General features: G+C 47.4%; 1 protein-coding gene across 5 annotated transcripts in view; it reads right to left on the reverse strand.

Annotated features, from left to right (window-relative positions):
• Positions 1-15,919, reverse strand: part of CRACR2A (calcium release activated channel regulator 2A) — a 146,063-nt gene that overhangs the window by 21,507 nt on the left and 108,637 nt on the right. For all 5 annotated transcript variants that reach the window (XM_066257710.1, XM_066257711.1, XM_066257713.1 and 2 more), the window contains 6 exons: positions 14,110-14,155; positions 11,767-11,873; positions 5,946-6,282; positions 2,593-2,725; positions 1,357-1,438; positions 1,132-1,246 (listed from right to left, as the gene is read on the reverse strand). In XM_066257710.1, coding sequence (XP_066113807.1) covers positions 1,132-1,246; positions 1,357-1,438; positions 2,593-2,725; positions 5,946-6,282; positions 11,767-11,873; positions 14,110-14,155 — 820 coding nt within the window. The remainder of the gene's footprint in view (positions 1-1,131; positions 1,247-1,356; positions 1,439-2,592; positions 2,726-5,945; positions 6,283-11,766; positions 11,874-14,109; positions 14,156-15,919) is intronic.

Consider the following 15,919-nt stretch of genomic DNA (forward strand, 5'->3'; position numbering starts at 1 on the left):
GAGTGAGCACCAGCTCTGTGGGGCTCCCTGCAAGCACTGGGTCACAATGACAAGGACGCAGTTTCAGCTCCCAGGAGGCACAGAGTGTAGCACAGATCTGAGCTGGGAACTGTGTCCTTTACAGTAGTGTGACCGTGCGGTAAGTAGGTGGAGGGTCTATGCAAGCTCTAACGGCCTTAAACAGAGGGTTGAACCTCAGTGCCGTGAGGACAGGACCGTTGTTTCATTTACCTGCTGCTCCAATTCCCAGCCCCCAGAAGAGTGATTGGCAGTGTTCTGAACTGTCATGAACAATGAACAATGCCTGAACCCTGCTGGAGGAAGGAACTGGGACATTCCACTTGACTGCTTTGTGAATGAATCAGTGAGGCCCTATTAAAAGAAGCAAGTGGCTCTCCCACTCTGCCCCGGGTCTTGAGAAGTTTGCATCTGAGTGGTAAAGGAAGAGCAGGCAGATGGTCAGGAAGTAAAAAAGTGAAATATGGCAAGTATAAGTAAAAAAGCAGAGTCTTACAGATAACCCAGAATTCAAAGGAGGATGCTGGTGCCTGTGGGTCTCGCCTGGGATGACTTTGGCGTGAACCTGGGGCCCTTACATTATAGATCAACCTCCCTTTGTGTGAAGGGTTGTGGCAGAGACCCTAACACACTGTGTGGTGTCAACCTTGGGGTAGGCACAGCTGGGCCCATTGGAGCTAGAAAAATGTAGGGCATGGGGGAGGTGGTGGTGAGAATGGGGAAACCGCGCAGTTGTGACTCAGTTTGCAAAGCCACTTTTTGGGGAAACCTTCCTTGACACTGCACCCTGCCCCTCCGCTAACTGCCTCACTCATTCATACCCCTTACTGAAACCATAATGACACCATTATTGTAATGTTTTGTTTTTTTACGCCCCATCCATCCATGGGGGCAGGGACTGTGTCTGTCTTGGTCATTTTAGGGTTCCCGGTAGCATGCTGGGCACTGGGCACTTTGGTAAACAAGCGCATGAATACCTGAACTGGCTTGTTCCTGGAGAAGGTGGGTTCCGCTCAGGTTTTGAAAGAGCAGAGCGACAGGCAGGAGATGGGCAGAGAAGACAGGAAAGGCAGGAGGCCAGCAGAAGCGCTCTTAGGAAGGTCACCAGCTCACCTCCACGCTGCTCAGCCACTGCCGGACAGACAGGAAGGACTGTTTGGCTGTGAGGTCGTACATGACGATGACACCATCGGCCTTTCTGAAGAACTGCTGGGTGATGCAACGATACCTGCCCCAGAGGCCACAGGTCAGGGGCCAGAGTCTCCCCTCTGCAGCCCAGACCTTCGGCCCCATCCGGGGAACGAAGGAGACAGCGATACACCAGGGACGGCTCCTCACCTCTCCTGCCCGGCTGTGTCCCACAGCTGCAGGGCCACCTGAGAGTCATCCACATGCACCATTTTCACACAGTAATCGATGCCTGCAAGGTGAAACAGACCTGTTACTTCCAAGTCAGAACATGATGCTCCAACATGTCTGGAATCATGTCCAGCCAAGGGTGATAACTCTCCCTGTGTGGCTCCTGGGAGATGAAATGGGGAAAAGAGCAGAGCTCTGGGCAGGGAGGCGCGGGAGCTGCTTCTATCTCTGCAGGCTCTTCACTGTAATGTAATCCATTACATTACATACTATAACATGGTTCAAACGAGGTCACATATGTACAAGCAATATGCCAGTGCAAAGACAATTGTTATCCATGAATTTACTCCCTGATTGCAAAGATGGAGGAGGAAGAGGAAAGACTGTCTCTAAATTTTTTCTTCCCTTCTTTCCTCTTTCTTTTCCTTCCTTCTTTCATTTCCTCCTTCCCTTCCTTCCTCTCTTTCTTCCTTCCTAAAATCACTTTCAAAGTTCCCCTAATAAAGTTCAATCATGCCTGGGGAGGGATCATCCTTTCAGATTTCCATCACACCCTGCAAAGTTACGTGGAGGGGCGAGGCTTGTATCTGTGCCAGCCAGCTGACGGGAATGTGGACAAGCCTCTGCACCTCTCTGGGCCTCAGTTTCCTGATTTGTCAATTGGGCTGCTAACAATACTTGCCTCCCAGGGTTGTAGTAAGATAGTGTGAAATGAATATAAAAGCCTACGGTAAATATTCAGATCATATCAATGTATTTTCAAATATGGTTGATTTATCAGTGTGGTTAAATGGTACATTGTAGGCACTCAATGGATTTATTTTTTTGCTTGAGTGATTCAACTTGTTAAAGCTAGCGTGGGTGGCCATGGTGAGCCTCAGCAGAAGCATGAAGATTCAGAGTCCTGCTGAAAAATGGGGAAGGAATGATAAAAGAGAGACAGGCTCAGAGAGGGTATAAGAGATCCAAAGTCCCTCTTTGCCAACTTCAGTTCCACTCAGTCTGGGCGTAGGAAGCTTTCAGTGGTCCCAGCATTCTGCAGGAAGTAGACTACCTCGTCCCTGTCGGCCTCACTGTGGAGCAAGCAGACCCAGCCTTCTCTCTCTGAGGACCCAGAGCCGCTCCCGCTGGGTTCCCAGTCCCTCCCTCAGCTCTGTTCTCACAGCCTCCGGTTTCCAGAGGTGGGCTGGGACCAGCTTAGGGGCAAAAACTTACCCACAGTGGCTGTGATGCCCGGGGAGAGCCAGTCATCACAGAACCTCCTCAGGAAGGATGTCTTCCCCACGGCGGAGTTGCCCACAAACACAATCTTGAAGAGCCGGTCTGGGGTGGAGGGAGAGCCTCTATCCTGTGGACAGCGGACAGGCTGGCCAGCTGCTGGAATAGTCGCTAGCCTCTACTCCTGCCACAACTGGCCCTTCCTCCATCCTATGGTGTCCCAGGGAGCGAGGGGACCTGGCCTGCGCACAAGCACCAGGGAGGCTGCCCAGCCTAGGGTGCAGGTAGCTTTGGGCTCGGGGCATCAGCGGGAGGGAAGAGGGACATTCATTCAACCAATATTTGTTGTCCGTCTACTGTGTTGCAGACCTGTGCTGGGCCTGAAGCTGCAGGGAGGAGGAGGAGGAGGCCTGGCTTACAGTGGAGTGAAGGAGGCAGGCATGGAAACAATCTCAGCACAATGTTCCAAGTGCTCTGGGGGCAGGGGGGGGCAAAGACCACTGAGCAGACTCTGAGCTGGAGTTAAAGCAGAGGCAGAGGTTCTCTAGGGGGTGAAGCTGAGGTTGAAGGAAGACTAATCTCTGTCCAGGGGCAGAACGGCCCAGGTTGGCTTTTGTTTTCTCCCTATGGTTGGAAGCCTGGACTGACGGAGGACAAGTCGCCTCCTTGCCCTTTGCTCTCTGTCTCATCTCATCAGCTTCCATCTAGGATCCCAGCTACCCTTGGGACGAAGGCAAGACAATCCTCACCTAGTGGGCAGGGAAATCCATAACACCAGGCCGCTGGGCAAAGCGTCCCAGAGTCCAGCAGTCACTGTGGCTCCTTCTCCCCGGCCCAGCAGCAGGAGGGACGGGAGCCAGCTGCCCATTAGTCTGGGATGCTAAAGCCCAGCAGGGGATGGACTTGCTTAGACACCGAGGGACTGAGAGGCAGGGTCAGGACCTGCCTCTCTGCACAGGGCCAGACCTTTCCTCCCAGCCCTCCTTCCTTGCAGAGAGCTCGCGCCCCCTAATCCTGCCTTCACGCCCCACCTAGCACTGCTCAGCCAAATGAGGAAACTCTTCTGAATCTACTTAAAAGTGGATTTGGGGGAATTAGCTCCTCTCACTGAGCAAATACTATAATGGAGTGGTAGCAGGTCTTCACAGCACTTGAGTTTCAGAGAAAAGCCATTAACAGCCTTTTGGGGAGAAATCAATTCCATGCAGTACTTAAATAGGAATTCAAGGTCAATTATAGGAATTTAAACTTAAAGAAAGGAGTACTCCACACTCAAAAACTATGCCCCTTGCTCAATTTTCTTTACTCTTGCAATATTAAGGGCGTCGGTTCTCTGCCGACCTCTGCTCAGCTCTGTACTCCTAGCTGTCATTTGTTTAAAACTAAAGCTCAGAGCAGCATCTGTATCCTGCAGCCCAGGCACGGCCCAGGTATGGCCCAGGTATGGCCCAAGTATGGCCCAGGTACAGGTGGGGAAAGAGAAACCCAGGGTGGGAGGCGTGGTCCTGGCTGCAGAGGTTGTGCCTGACCCCCACCCCTAGACCCAGCACTATTTTGGTTTTTATAAGCCAGAGAAGATAAACACATTTATTGATGGTTCAGCTCCAGGCGGGACGCACCTGCCAGGTGTAGCAAACTCCTACTCATGTTCAGGCACTTAACCTGTGTCCCCTGTGGGGGCAATCCACGTGAGACAGCTGGATTGGGGTATGGAGGCTGGAGAAAGGTCTGCTAGTTTCCTTCCCACCACTTAAAAATAAAAAGCTTTAAAAGTAAAAGTAATACATGCAATTTTTAAGAATTGGGAAACACAGAAAAGTGGGGAGGAAAATAATAATTATTTATAATTTACCCTACCATCCTGCAGTAGTCACTGTTCATGTTCTAGTGCACTTCTGCCAGGCCTTTTCCTTGAAGAGCTATAGATGTTCATATAGAATAGATGAATGAACATATGTTTTATTGAGATAGACTTGCGATACTACATATAATTTCATTCTTTTCATATATTATTAAATTATTAATATCTCTCTGGTCACTACCATTTTTTGAAAGAGTGATTTTAACAGCAGTGTAATATTCTACTGAATTAATATGAAATAGTTCATGTCTTTCTAGTGTTTAAATCGTTTGCTATTATACACTTACATTTTGGCATGAAATCTTTGTCTGACCTTGGTTATTTCCTGAGAAAAGATTGCTAGAAGTAGAAGGGCCAGTTCAAAGAGTGTGGTGTTTTTCAGCTCTTGATTTCTACAATCAAACTACTTCCCAGAAAGGCTGCCCCAGTTCCTGGCTGAGCACCCTGGCCCAGAGGGCCGCCTCACAGCAGAGCCTCTGCTGAGGCTGGTACTGGCGTCTAGTCCGTCACAGTTCCTCAGAGCTGCAGTGTCCGTCCCCTGCTGGAAGGCAGCCCCACCTGCTGGAGCACAGGGTGTGAGAGCACAGGAGGAGGCTGGCCCAGCCGAGTCCTCTGGGCTTCTCTTCCCCGTCTGCCAGAAGGGAGAATACATGTCTGATGCCTAATCAGATGACTGCAACGATCAAATGCCATGACAGACATGCTGCTTGGCTTCTACCCCTACCCCTGGCCTTCTTCTTTCACACTGAGGGGAAGCATGGGATACTGAAGACCTCATCTGTGCCCAGTGCCCGCAGGTGCAGGTCTGTGTGCTGATGGGGTTGTGGAAGGACAGGTTTGGGGAGGGGCTGGACCTACCAGTGGGTGCCACCAATTTCTCCACCCTCCTCAGGGTCCTGGGCCTCTATCATTCCACCCTTCAGAAGAGTAATGAAGGCATGAATCTTAATCCAGACCCCAAAGTGATCACCAATGCCAAGAAGATGCTCCAGGAGGCAAGGACTCGGTTCGGAAGGGCTGTTCCAGTGCACAGGGAGGAGCCACTTTCCCATGGCTCTGGACTTTTCTAACGCTGTTTCAGAGGGCCGAGTGGACAGTGAGGGTGCTCAAGGAGCTTGTTCCCAGGCCTGGGTCACAAACAACGTGTGAAACGTCATCACCATGAACCAGAGGAAGATGGTTCCTATGGTCTCCTTCTTCCCGCAGAATTTAGAGTAAGATCGGGTGGGGAGCTCAGGTGGAATGTGGGATTGGAGTGTTACACTGAATCAGAAAAGAGAGCATAGGGTAGGGATTGAGGCAAACATCAGGACTTACAAGGAGAATTTTCTAGGCCCCCTGAGGTAAGACAGTCAGCTAAGGACGGGGAAAGTAGTATTTAAGGACACAAATACGTCAAATCACAAGACCAGCCACATCAGACTCCCTGAGGTGCCTTGGGGGCAAAGCAGAGGAGTGATGTCTAATACCAGGTGGGATGTGCCCTCACCTTAGACAGAGCTTCTTCCCCAACGGGCTGCCCTCGGGGAGACGTGCCAAGTTCCAGCTGAGAAGGTGGGGCCTGCTGGGTCTGTCCTTCTACCCCCTGGTCAGAGACCTCCTCTTCTTCTGGGCATTTGCTCAGCGGCTGCTCAAAGCTGCCATCCAGGAGCTGGGGCAGGGGGTCTTCCTCAATGGAAATGATTCTGCGAAGCGCTCGGGGGAGTGGGCCCCTAGCCCCCGGCTCCTTAGTTCCCGTCTCCTCTTCCGTAAATGGATATCCACTCAGGCCCAGGGAGCTTCTCCTCCTCGACATGCCAAACACATCTTCTTCCTCCTCTGACTGGCTATTTTGGGGTGGAGAAGAAAAGAGAGTGAAAAGAAAATTGTGAAATGTATCAATATGGAAGCCACACAGCTTCTCTGACGGATGATGAGAGAGCGCCACACCGCCGGGGCAGAGAGTCCAGGACGGGGCGGCCAGAGCCAGCGCTCTTTAGTTCTCTCACCCAACGCCCTGGCACAGTGACGATGGTGAAGGTGATGGTGATGGCGACGATGAGGAAGAAGAGGGCAGAGACTGCGATGATGACGACCTACCAGGTATTAAGCTAATGTCACAGCCGTGAGCAAACACAGCCCCTGTCCTCATGAAATGCTCAGCTTAGTGGAGGCGATAAAGCAATAACAACCCAACTAAATAGATTTTTTCTCAGTTGTGAGGAAGGGGTGAAGGAGAAGGAAAGTGTGGGAAGAAAGAAGCAGGGCAGATCTGGAAAGAAAGGCACCAGGCTAATCATCAGGTGGCCTCGGCTCTGGTCCCAGTGCAGCCCTAACCAACAGTGTCGCCCTAGGTAAGACACTTCGAGCCCCAGCTTCCTCATGGCAAAATGTGGCCCACTGCCCTGTCTACCTCAAATAGGACAATGCAAAAAAAAAAAAAAAAAAAAGACACACTCAGAAAGCAGCCTCAGCAATAGAAGGGAGGTGTAAGCTGCTCTGAGAGGAGCCCCCACCAATCAGATGTCTCCTGGCTCAGGCGCAGCTGCCCACAGAGAACCGGCTTTGAGTCAGAAGGAAGCCCGGCAAGGTCCCTCGACCTGCCTGCCTCGCCTTCCTTTCTTTGTCGCTTCCAGTGACCCTGAAAGTCAGTCAGGGGGAAGAGGCCTCAGAGCCTAAGTGCGTCTCTACTTCCAGATGCACTGAGCATCAAGAACGAGAAGAGGCAGCAGGAGGCACAGAGGCCTCACAGGTCCTTCCTAGCACAGGAGTTCCTCTCAGGCCTTTGTCAACAACTGATGCTGAGAAGCATTGTACAGGGCACGGAAGTGTTGCCAGGGAAGACCTCGAGTCCAAGATGGGCACATACTGTATTTTTCACTCCATAAGATGCGACTGACCATAAGACACACCTAGGATTTTAAAGAGGAAAGTAGGAAAAAAGATATTCTGAACCAAATGGTGTGTTAAAATAGTTAATAAAATACCATATTTTTCATTCCATAAGACACATGGGCATTTTCCCCTCTACTTTTGGGGGGAAAAAGTGCATGTTACAGAGCGAAAAATATGGTACATACTTTTCTACACATGTGCACACACCCAGGCACGCACGCATACACAAGGACTGGAGAAGAAAGCGGAACAGGGACCAAGTGGTAAGATGACAAGGTCAGAGGAAGAAGAGGGCAGGCAAAGGGCTCAGCATGCGCAGAACAGAGAAAGGAGCCCCTTCCTCTTCCTTCTACTTACAATATTTATCACTCCTAAGGACCAACTGGAGTAGAAAGGAAAGAAATGCATGTCTCGCCGTTCTGCAGTTGTGTTACTCTGAAAGGTATATTAAGTACGCTGTTTGCTCACAAAAGATGGTGACTTAATTTGGGTTCTTTGATATAAAACAAAGGATCTGTAGCAATTCAAGGACCTTTCCACTTTTTTATGAAATCACAGTTTATTTTTAATTTTATTTAGACAGTTAATTTTAATGGGGTGACATTGGTCAACTAGAGTTCATAGATTTAGAGAAAACATCTCCAGATCATTTTGACATTCGATTATGTTGCATACCCATCACCCAAAGTCAACTCGTCCTCCGTCACCTTTTATTTAGTTTTCTTTATGCCCCCTCCCACCCACCCCCTCCCTCTCCTCCCTTCCCCTCCCTCTGGTAACCACCACACTCTTGTCCATGTCCCTGAGTCTCATTTTTGTGTTTCACCTATGTATGGAATCATACAGTTCTTAGTTTTTTCTGATTTACTTATTTCACTCAGTATAATGTTATCAAGATCCATCCATGTTGTTAAATGATCCTATGTCATCATTTCTTATGGCTGAGTAGAATTCATAGTATATATGTACCACATCTTCTTTATCCAATCATGTATTGACGGGCTTTTTGGTTGTTTCCATGTCTTGACCACTGTGAACAATGCTGTGATAAACATGGGGCTGTATGTGTCTTTACGTACCAATGATTTGAGTTTTGGGGGTATATACCAGTAGAGGGATTGCTGGGTCTTATGGTAGTTCTATTTTTAATTTTTTGAGGAACCACTATACTTTCTTCCATAATGGTTGTACTACTTTACATTCCCACCAACAGTGAATGAGGGTTCCTTTTTCTCCACAGCCTCTCCAACACTTGTTATTACCTGTCTTGATAACAGCTAATCTAACAGGTGTGAGGTGGTATCTCATTATAGTTTTGATTTGAATTTCTCTAATAGCTAGTAAAGATGAGCATTTTTTCGTATGTCTATTGGCCATTTGTATTTCTTCTTGGGAGAACTGTCCATGTCTTCTTCCCATTTTTTATTGGATTGTTTGCTTATTTGTTGTTGAGTTTTGTGAGTTCTTTGTATATTTTGGATATTAAGCCCTTAACTGAGCTATTGTTTGAAAATATCATCTCCCATTTAATTGGTTGTCTGTTTGTTTTGTTGTCAGTTTCTATTGCTGTGCAGAAGCTTCTTAGTCTGATGTAGTCCCATTCATTTAGTATCTATGCTTTCGTCTATGTAATTTATTGTTTCAGACCTTATATTTAGGTCTTTGATCCATTTTGAATTAATTTTTGTGCAAGGAGACAAGCTATAGTCAAGTTTCATTCTTTTGCATGTGGCTTTCCGAATTTCCCAGCACCATTTGTTGAAGAGGATTTCTCTTCTCCATTGTGTGTTTTTGGCTCCTTTATTAAAGATGATTTGACCATATATATGTGGTTTTATTTCTGGGATCTCTATTCTGTTTCATTTGTCTGTGTGTCTATTTTTCTGCCAATACCATGCTGTTTTGATTATTGTGGCTCTATAGTATAATTTGAAGTCAGGTATTGTAATGTCCCTAGCTTCGTTTTTTTCCTTAGGATTACTTTGGCTATTCAGAGATTTTATGGTTCCATATAAAACTGATAATTTTTTGTTCCATTTCTTTAAAAAATGACATTGGAATTTTGATGAGAATTGCATTAAATTTGTATATTTCTTTGGGTAATATGACCATTTAACTATGTTTATTCTTCCTATCCAAGAACAAGGAATGTTTTTCCATTTCATTGAAAATCACAGTTTTTAATAGAAGCTGACAGTCTTCTTTCCAACACATTTCTTTCATACTTTAACAAGCCTGCTCTCTATAAGGTTTTGAACATATTTAGTACTTCCATCCACTCTTACTCTGCTTACACACACAAGAGTGCATGTGTGTGCCCATGTGAGCAAGTGTGGCCACACAGCATGTTTTTTCAAAGGCCTTATATCCCGAAAAGAAGTGGCCACTGAAATGGTCCTAAAGTGGAGCATTTCTTTTTTCTTTTATTTTTTAATTTTTATTTTTATATCTATCTATCTATCTATCTATCTATCTATCTATCTATATCTATATATTTATTTATTTATTTATGTATTTATTTATTTTACAGAGACAGAGAGAGAGTCAGAGAGAGGGATAGACAGGGACAGACAGATAGGAATGGAGAGAGATGAGAAGCATCAATCATCAGTTTTTCACTGTGACACCTTAGTTGTTCATTAATTGCTTTCTCATATGTGCCTTGACCGTGGGGCTGCAGCAGACCAAGTAACCCCTTGCTTGAGCCAGCGACTTTGGGTCCAAGCTGGTGAGCTTTGCTCAAGCCAGATGAGCCCGTGCTCAAGCTGGTGACCTCGGGGTCTCCAACCTGGGTCCTCCACATCCCAGTCCGACGCTCTATCCACTGTGCCACTGCCTGGTCAGACTCTTTTATTTATTTTTTGGTGTGTGTGTGTATGACAGAGATAGAGAGAGGGACAGATAGGGACAGACAGACAGGAAGGGAAAGAGATGAGAAGCATCAATCCTTTGTTGTAGCACCTTAGTTGTTCATTGATTGCTTTCTCATATGCCCTTGACCGGGGGCTACAGCAGACCGAGTGACCCCTTGCTCAAGCCAGCGATCTTGGGCTCAAGCTGGTGAGCCTGCACTCAAGCTGGCGACATCAGGGTTTTGATCCTGGGTCCTCCGTGTTCCAGTCTGATGCTCTATCCACTGTGCCACCACCTGGTCAGGTGAAGCATTTCTTGAAAAGTCTTTTTATTTGGGAAATTCTCAAGCACTACTGACATTCTGTAATACTTTCAGCTTAGCATGACTGACTTGATTTTTGGTTTTCCGCCAAATGCTGTGTGCCAGCAGCTGAGAGCAATCCCCTCTGTCAGAGTCTAGTGGAATTCAGGGTTCATAAGTTGCTGCTTACTTGGTCATTGTCTATTTCCTCTAGAGATAGGGTCTATTTTGTGTATCATTATATACACAGCACGTAGCACAGTATCTTGCATATAATAGGCACTTGATAATAGATAATAATGGCAGGATTCATGTCTAATTTATCTCTGGAATCTTTACAGAATTCAATCTCTATACAAAGCAGGCAATCGGTAAATGCTTATTGAATGAATCAATCAATAAATATATTCAGTTCTGAGGAACTAACATGCCAACTATTATTGCACAAATTTAGCTCCCAAATTGTATCTCACTGTTCAGCTACTTAAAAGACTTGACTCATCAGTGGACTGACATACCAGAGTCACTTCCCTCTGCCTCACTGTTTATTTCATGCTTGCTGTCCTCTGTGTCTCCTTGAAGAGCACTCTGTCTCCCCAGATCTAATAGGAAGGGATCTGGCTGCCTCTACCTCTCTGTGACCATCAGTGTGGATAGAGCATGTGCCAATAAGAAGAGGAAGACTGGTTGGTCTCTTTGAATGAGCAACAAGCCCCTCCTTTGGAGACTCAATCATGTGTTGTCCAAAAGGAACAAAATATGTCATCATTGAGTTAATTAAATATGAATCATTGAAAGGAATCCTATTCTTGTCTGTAAAGGATTTGAGTATTGGAGATTCCATATGACACTTCAATTGCCCATCAGAACTGAAACAGTCATGTCCCTGAAAAACCAAGTGCATCAATCTGCTCAACAGACATCAGGGCATCATCATGCCACGCCCTCCATCTCTCTCCCTGACCTCTCCTGCGCTCTCTCCTCTGCTGGTCCATAGCACTTCCTCAGTCCCTCTCTGCAGGCACACTCGGGGGCAAGACACACAGAAGAGACAAAGGGTTATCTTAGGGGCTCACTCTGCACAGTGCTCTTCCCGCTTTGATGTCAGAACAGTCAGGGATATGTCTTCCAAGATTCAAGGGGAGTGAGCACAGCTGACCCCCGGTTTCTCCACCAGGGCCACTTCTCGAGGGCCAGTCTGCAGGCAGCCCGGGCGCAGGGCCTGCTTTGTGAGTACAAGACCGACAAACAGGCAATGAATGGACAAACAGAGGAGACTTACCTTCTAAGAATCCCTCTGCCATCCATGTATTTGCCTATCACAGAGCCAGATCTCTGTTTCCAGCTTGCTTTGGAGGCAGCTGTGTTTGCCTTGGCTGCCTTGTCTTTCTGTAGAAACACAAAAGGCCCTCAGATCCAAGCTTCCTGGTTTGTCCCAATGTTTGAGCAGGAAGGGCTCAACTTTCCCACAAGTAGGTCAGGCTCTAAACAAACTCTGGCCTCCCTGCTAGCATTCACCTGCTCTTCCCCTTTGCCATCATCTTGCCCCAGAATTCCTCCACTTCCTTTCTAATGATCTAATTAAATGAACCAACACACAGTTGAGAGCCTGGGGTCTACAATATTGTCCTTCACAGGGCCATTGGTAATTTGCAAGAGGACAAGCAAGAAGAGAAAAATGTGGAACGCATGGGAACAATGTTTATGGACAGAAAAGGCTCTGAGTCTCTTTAAATCATACTCTCCTATGCGGCTCCACTTCCTTTTATTCCCAAAGCCTCAGAGTTAAGAAAAAGAGCAGCTGTCCAGAGGACCAATGAACTTAGTGACCAGTCCACAGCAACAAAGCTAGCATAGGGTATTTCAAACCTTTGGTGGACATAGGCTGGGTGTGGACAAATTGTTCACACATCTGTAACAGAGAGCCTGGGTGGGGTGGGGGGCTTACAGCCAGCCACTATGCCTATGCTGCCTAGCAGTCCCTAACTGGCATCTTCCAGGAGATGAGGGCAGGCAGATCACAGGAAGACTCTCTTTAAGCAGCCGGCCCATGGCTCCTGATACTCCTTCAGAGGCGGGGCTGGCAGGACTCCCAGGGCCCCTGAAGGAATGGCTGTAACTGGTTCCAAATTCATCTTTAATTATTATCCAGCATGAACATGATTTCATGCTTCTTTCTTCTAACCCCTCCCCCCACCTCACCCCGAGGATTCTTATACCCATTTCCTTTCCAAAGCCAAGTGAGGCGGGCAGGTAAGGAATAGAAAGGTCAAGGGATTAGGATGACATTTGGTTGAAAGTTTTAAAATAAACTCAGTGTTCCTTCTAACAGAATTAGAACTGTTATCATCCTCAAACAAATGTGTGGGCTGATGTCTTGCTCTAGCAGTACATACAGGTGGGCAGCAGAGACGTCTGCTGCCAGCCAGTGGTGGGAAAGAAATGGTGGAGCAAGGCCCCTCAAGGATCTGCAGTTATAAACCAGGCACCTCACTCGGGGAAGACCAGCTGCCTCTTACAGACAGCACTGAGGCCGCTGTTCAACTCAGGGTTCAGTGCAAGACCTCCTCCTTCCAAGAGTTTTTCTCAAAAATCCCTACAATAGGGTGGAGGGAAAGGATAGGAATTCCTTTTCCTAATGTGGTAGTCAGAGTCACAATCCAAGGGGGTGAGTGACGTGCCCGAGGACTCATGAAATTCATGGTGTGATAATTCTGATCATTAAAACTTACATCAACCAGTCCTACCCCCATTTTCCTTTCCTTTAGAGTATCCAAAAATCTACTGCCTAAAAGGGAAGCAACTAAGGAAATGTGGGATCCTAGATATTGTTTAATGTAGCCCAAAGGGGAGATTTTTACATAAATATAGAATTTCATGCTATTTGGGAAAGTATGCAAGTGTGGTGCTCAAATATGGAAAAGCAGGGGTCCCAATAGGGTTAAAAATTGGGCATAAAATCAACTACGTAAACTGTAAAACATGCATTTTGAATTTATTCTATGACAGTGTAAAATGCAAATTTTACATCAAGAGATAAAAATTTTAATGAAGAAAAAACAATATTTTGGTTTGAAAGTGATCATGACATTTCAATTGTGCCATCTCATGGGTAGAACTACCATTTCTGTATCCAAGAAATGTGTGACCCTCCCAAATATTATGTTGTGCCAGGAAGGAGGTATGTGACTTCATGGAAAATTAACACACTGTTACCCAGAAGGCCACCCTGCATTTTATTATTTTCAAAAAAGCATATGCCATGTCCTGGTTGGTAGCACAGGCATAGAGTGTCATCCTGGAGCACTAAAGTCAATGGTTCAATTGGGGGTCACTGGCTCAAACCCCGGGTCACTGGCTCGATCCCCAGGGCACTAATTCCATCCTAAGGTTGCCAGTTTGAGCCCCAGTCAGGTCACATATAGGAAGCAATCAATGGCACAACTGAACCATGAACTGATGCTTCTCTCTCTCTCTCTCTCTCTCTCCCTTTCCGCCCATACAAAAAGGAGCAACCAGACCCTAAGCCTTAGAACATTCTTGCCCAGTCCCTAGCTCAGGTTCTGGCTGTTACTGGACCACAGTCCTCATCTTTCCCCAGGAGAAGGGGGCACCGGAGACTTACCTGAAAACATATGTCCCTTTCATCCCGAAGGTGCTTGTTCCTTTCCCTGTGATGGAAAAAGGAAATCTATTCAAATATGGAGCTTGTGGTCAACAGAGCTAATAGCAGCCAGTTGGGCGAGCACAGAGGAAGGCTTGGCTGGAAGGCCCAGGAAGGAACCTCTTTCCTTAGGGACTGTGGTTAATGGCAGAGAGCAGTCTGTATGTAAATCAGCTCAGAGGGAAGGGGATAGTTAGAAGGGCCCTTCAGACTGTGTACTGTTCTATGCTGTCACAGGGGATCCCTCCCCTAGAAGGTGACCAGAAGTTCCCGCTGTGTCTGTGAATTGCTCGGGGGTCTGTGCACTCTCTCTGAACCATTCATTCATGCCTAAGTCCACTCAATAAGTGTCTCCTGGGCACCCACTAAATGCCAGGAACTGTCCTAGCTATCAAGGTTACACCAATGAACAAAAGAAAAAGTTCCTGCCCTCAGAGAATGTGTATTTTAGGCCCTGGCCAGTTGTCTCAGTGGTAGAGCATTGGCCCAGCATGTGGATATCCCAGGTCCAATTCCTGGTCAGGGCACACAGGAGAAATAACCATCTGCTTTTCCTCCCTGCCCCCTCCCTCCTCTCTCTGTTTCTTTCCCCTGCCTCCCCCTTCCCCCTGCCCACAGCCATGGCTTGATTGGTTTGAGCACATCGCCCCAGGCACTGAGGATGGCTCTGTGGAACTTCTGCCTCAGGTGCTAAAAATAGCTCGGTTGCAAGCATGACCCCAGATGGGCAGAGCATCAGCCCCAGACAAGGTTGCCAGGTGGATTCCGATCTGGGCGCATGTGGAAGTCCATCTCTTTTATCTCCCCTCCTCTCACTTGGGGAAGGAAAGAAGAAAAAAAGAAGGGAATTTGTACTTTAGTGCAGACATAATTGCTGCTAAGAAAAATAAAGCAGGAACATGAAACGCCGTGTCAGAGGGCAGGATAGCATTTCAGTAGGGTAGTCGGGGAGGCCTCACTAAGGAGGCAGTATCTGAGCAGAGACTTAAAGGAGGAGAAAGGAGCTCTAAGGCCTTTGGAGGGCGAGCAGTGCAACTGGAGGGAACTGCAGGGGCAAAGCCTGGGGCCGGGATACTGGCTGCACATGAGGAACAGAATGAAGGGCAGCAGAGTGCTCAGAGGGAGAGCATCAGAGATAAGGTCAGAGAGAAGATGGGGGAGATGGGGGATCAGCAGATTTTTACTCCAAGTGAGAGATGGAGCTGTGGGGGGTGGGTGTGGGATGGCAGAGCAGTGGTCTGACCTGCTCAGGTTTTCAAAGGAGTCCTGTAGGTGCTGTGCTAACAACAGATTGCTGAGGACAAGGGTGGGGCCTCGAGAAGTGGCCAATATTTTAAGCGATATGTTGGCCAGTGGTTCCACTTTCAGTGGAATAGTGGTAGAAGGCAGAGGGTGAGAAGGTGAGGAAAGAAGTGGAGACAGTGAATATAAATGCAAATATCCTTTTTAAAAGTTTTGTTGAAAGTGATAACAGAACGGGAAAGTAGCTGGATAGGGAAGGGAGGACAAGTGATGCTCTATAAGAAATGTTATACTGCAATACATTTCCAGGTCTCTCCAAAGTGGAGGGGACAGCTGTGCTCTGACCATCATCATGCTAACATGGTTGTTGGCTGGGCACGAACCGTAGGCAGGCACCCCGCTAAGTGTGCTGCGCTTGGCAGGCTCAGCTCTGAGCCGGGCAGGAGTAATGGCCTCAGTTCCCTGATCTGCAGCACACACTGGAAACATGCTGGGTTGCTGTGTACCAGCTGAATGCATCTGGTGAGCA

The sequence above is a fragment of the Saccopteryx bilineata genome, chromosome 2 (genome assembly GCF_036850765.1).
Source record: "Saccopteryx bilineata isolate mSacBil1 chromosome 2, mSacBil1_pri_phased_curated, whole genome shotgun sequence".
NCBI classification, from domain to species: Eukaryota; Metazoa; Chordata; class Mammalia; order Chiroptera; family Emballonuridae; genus Saccopteryx; species Saccopteryx bilineata.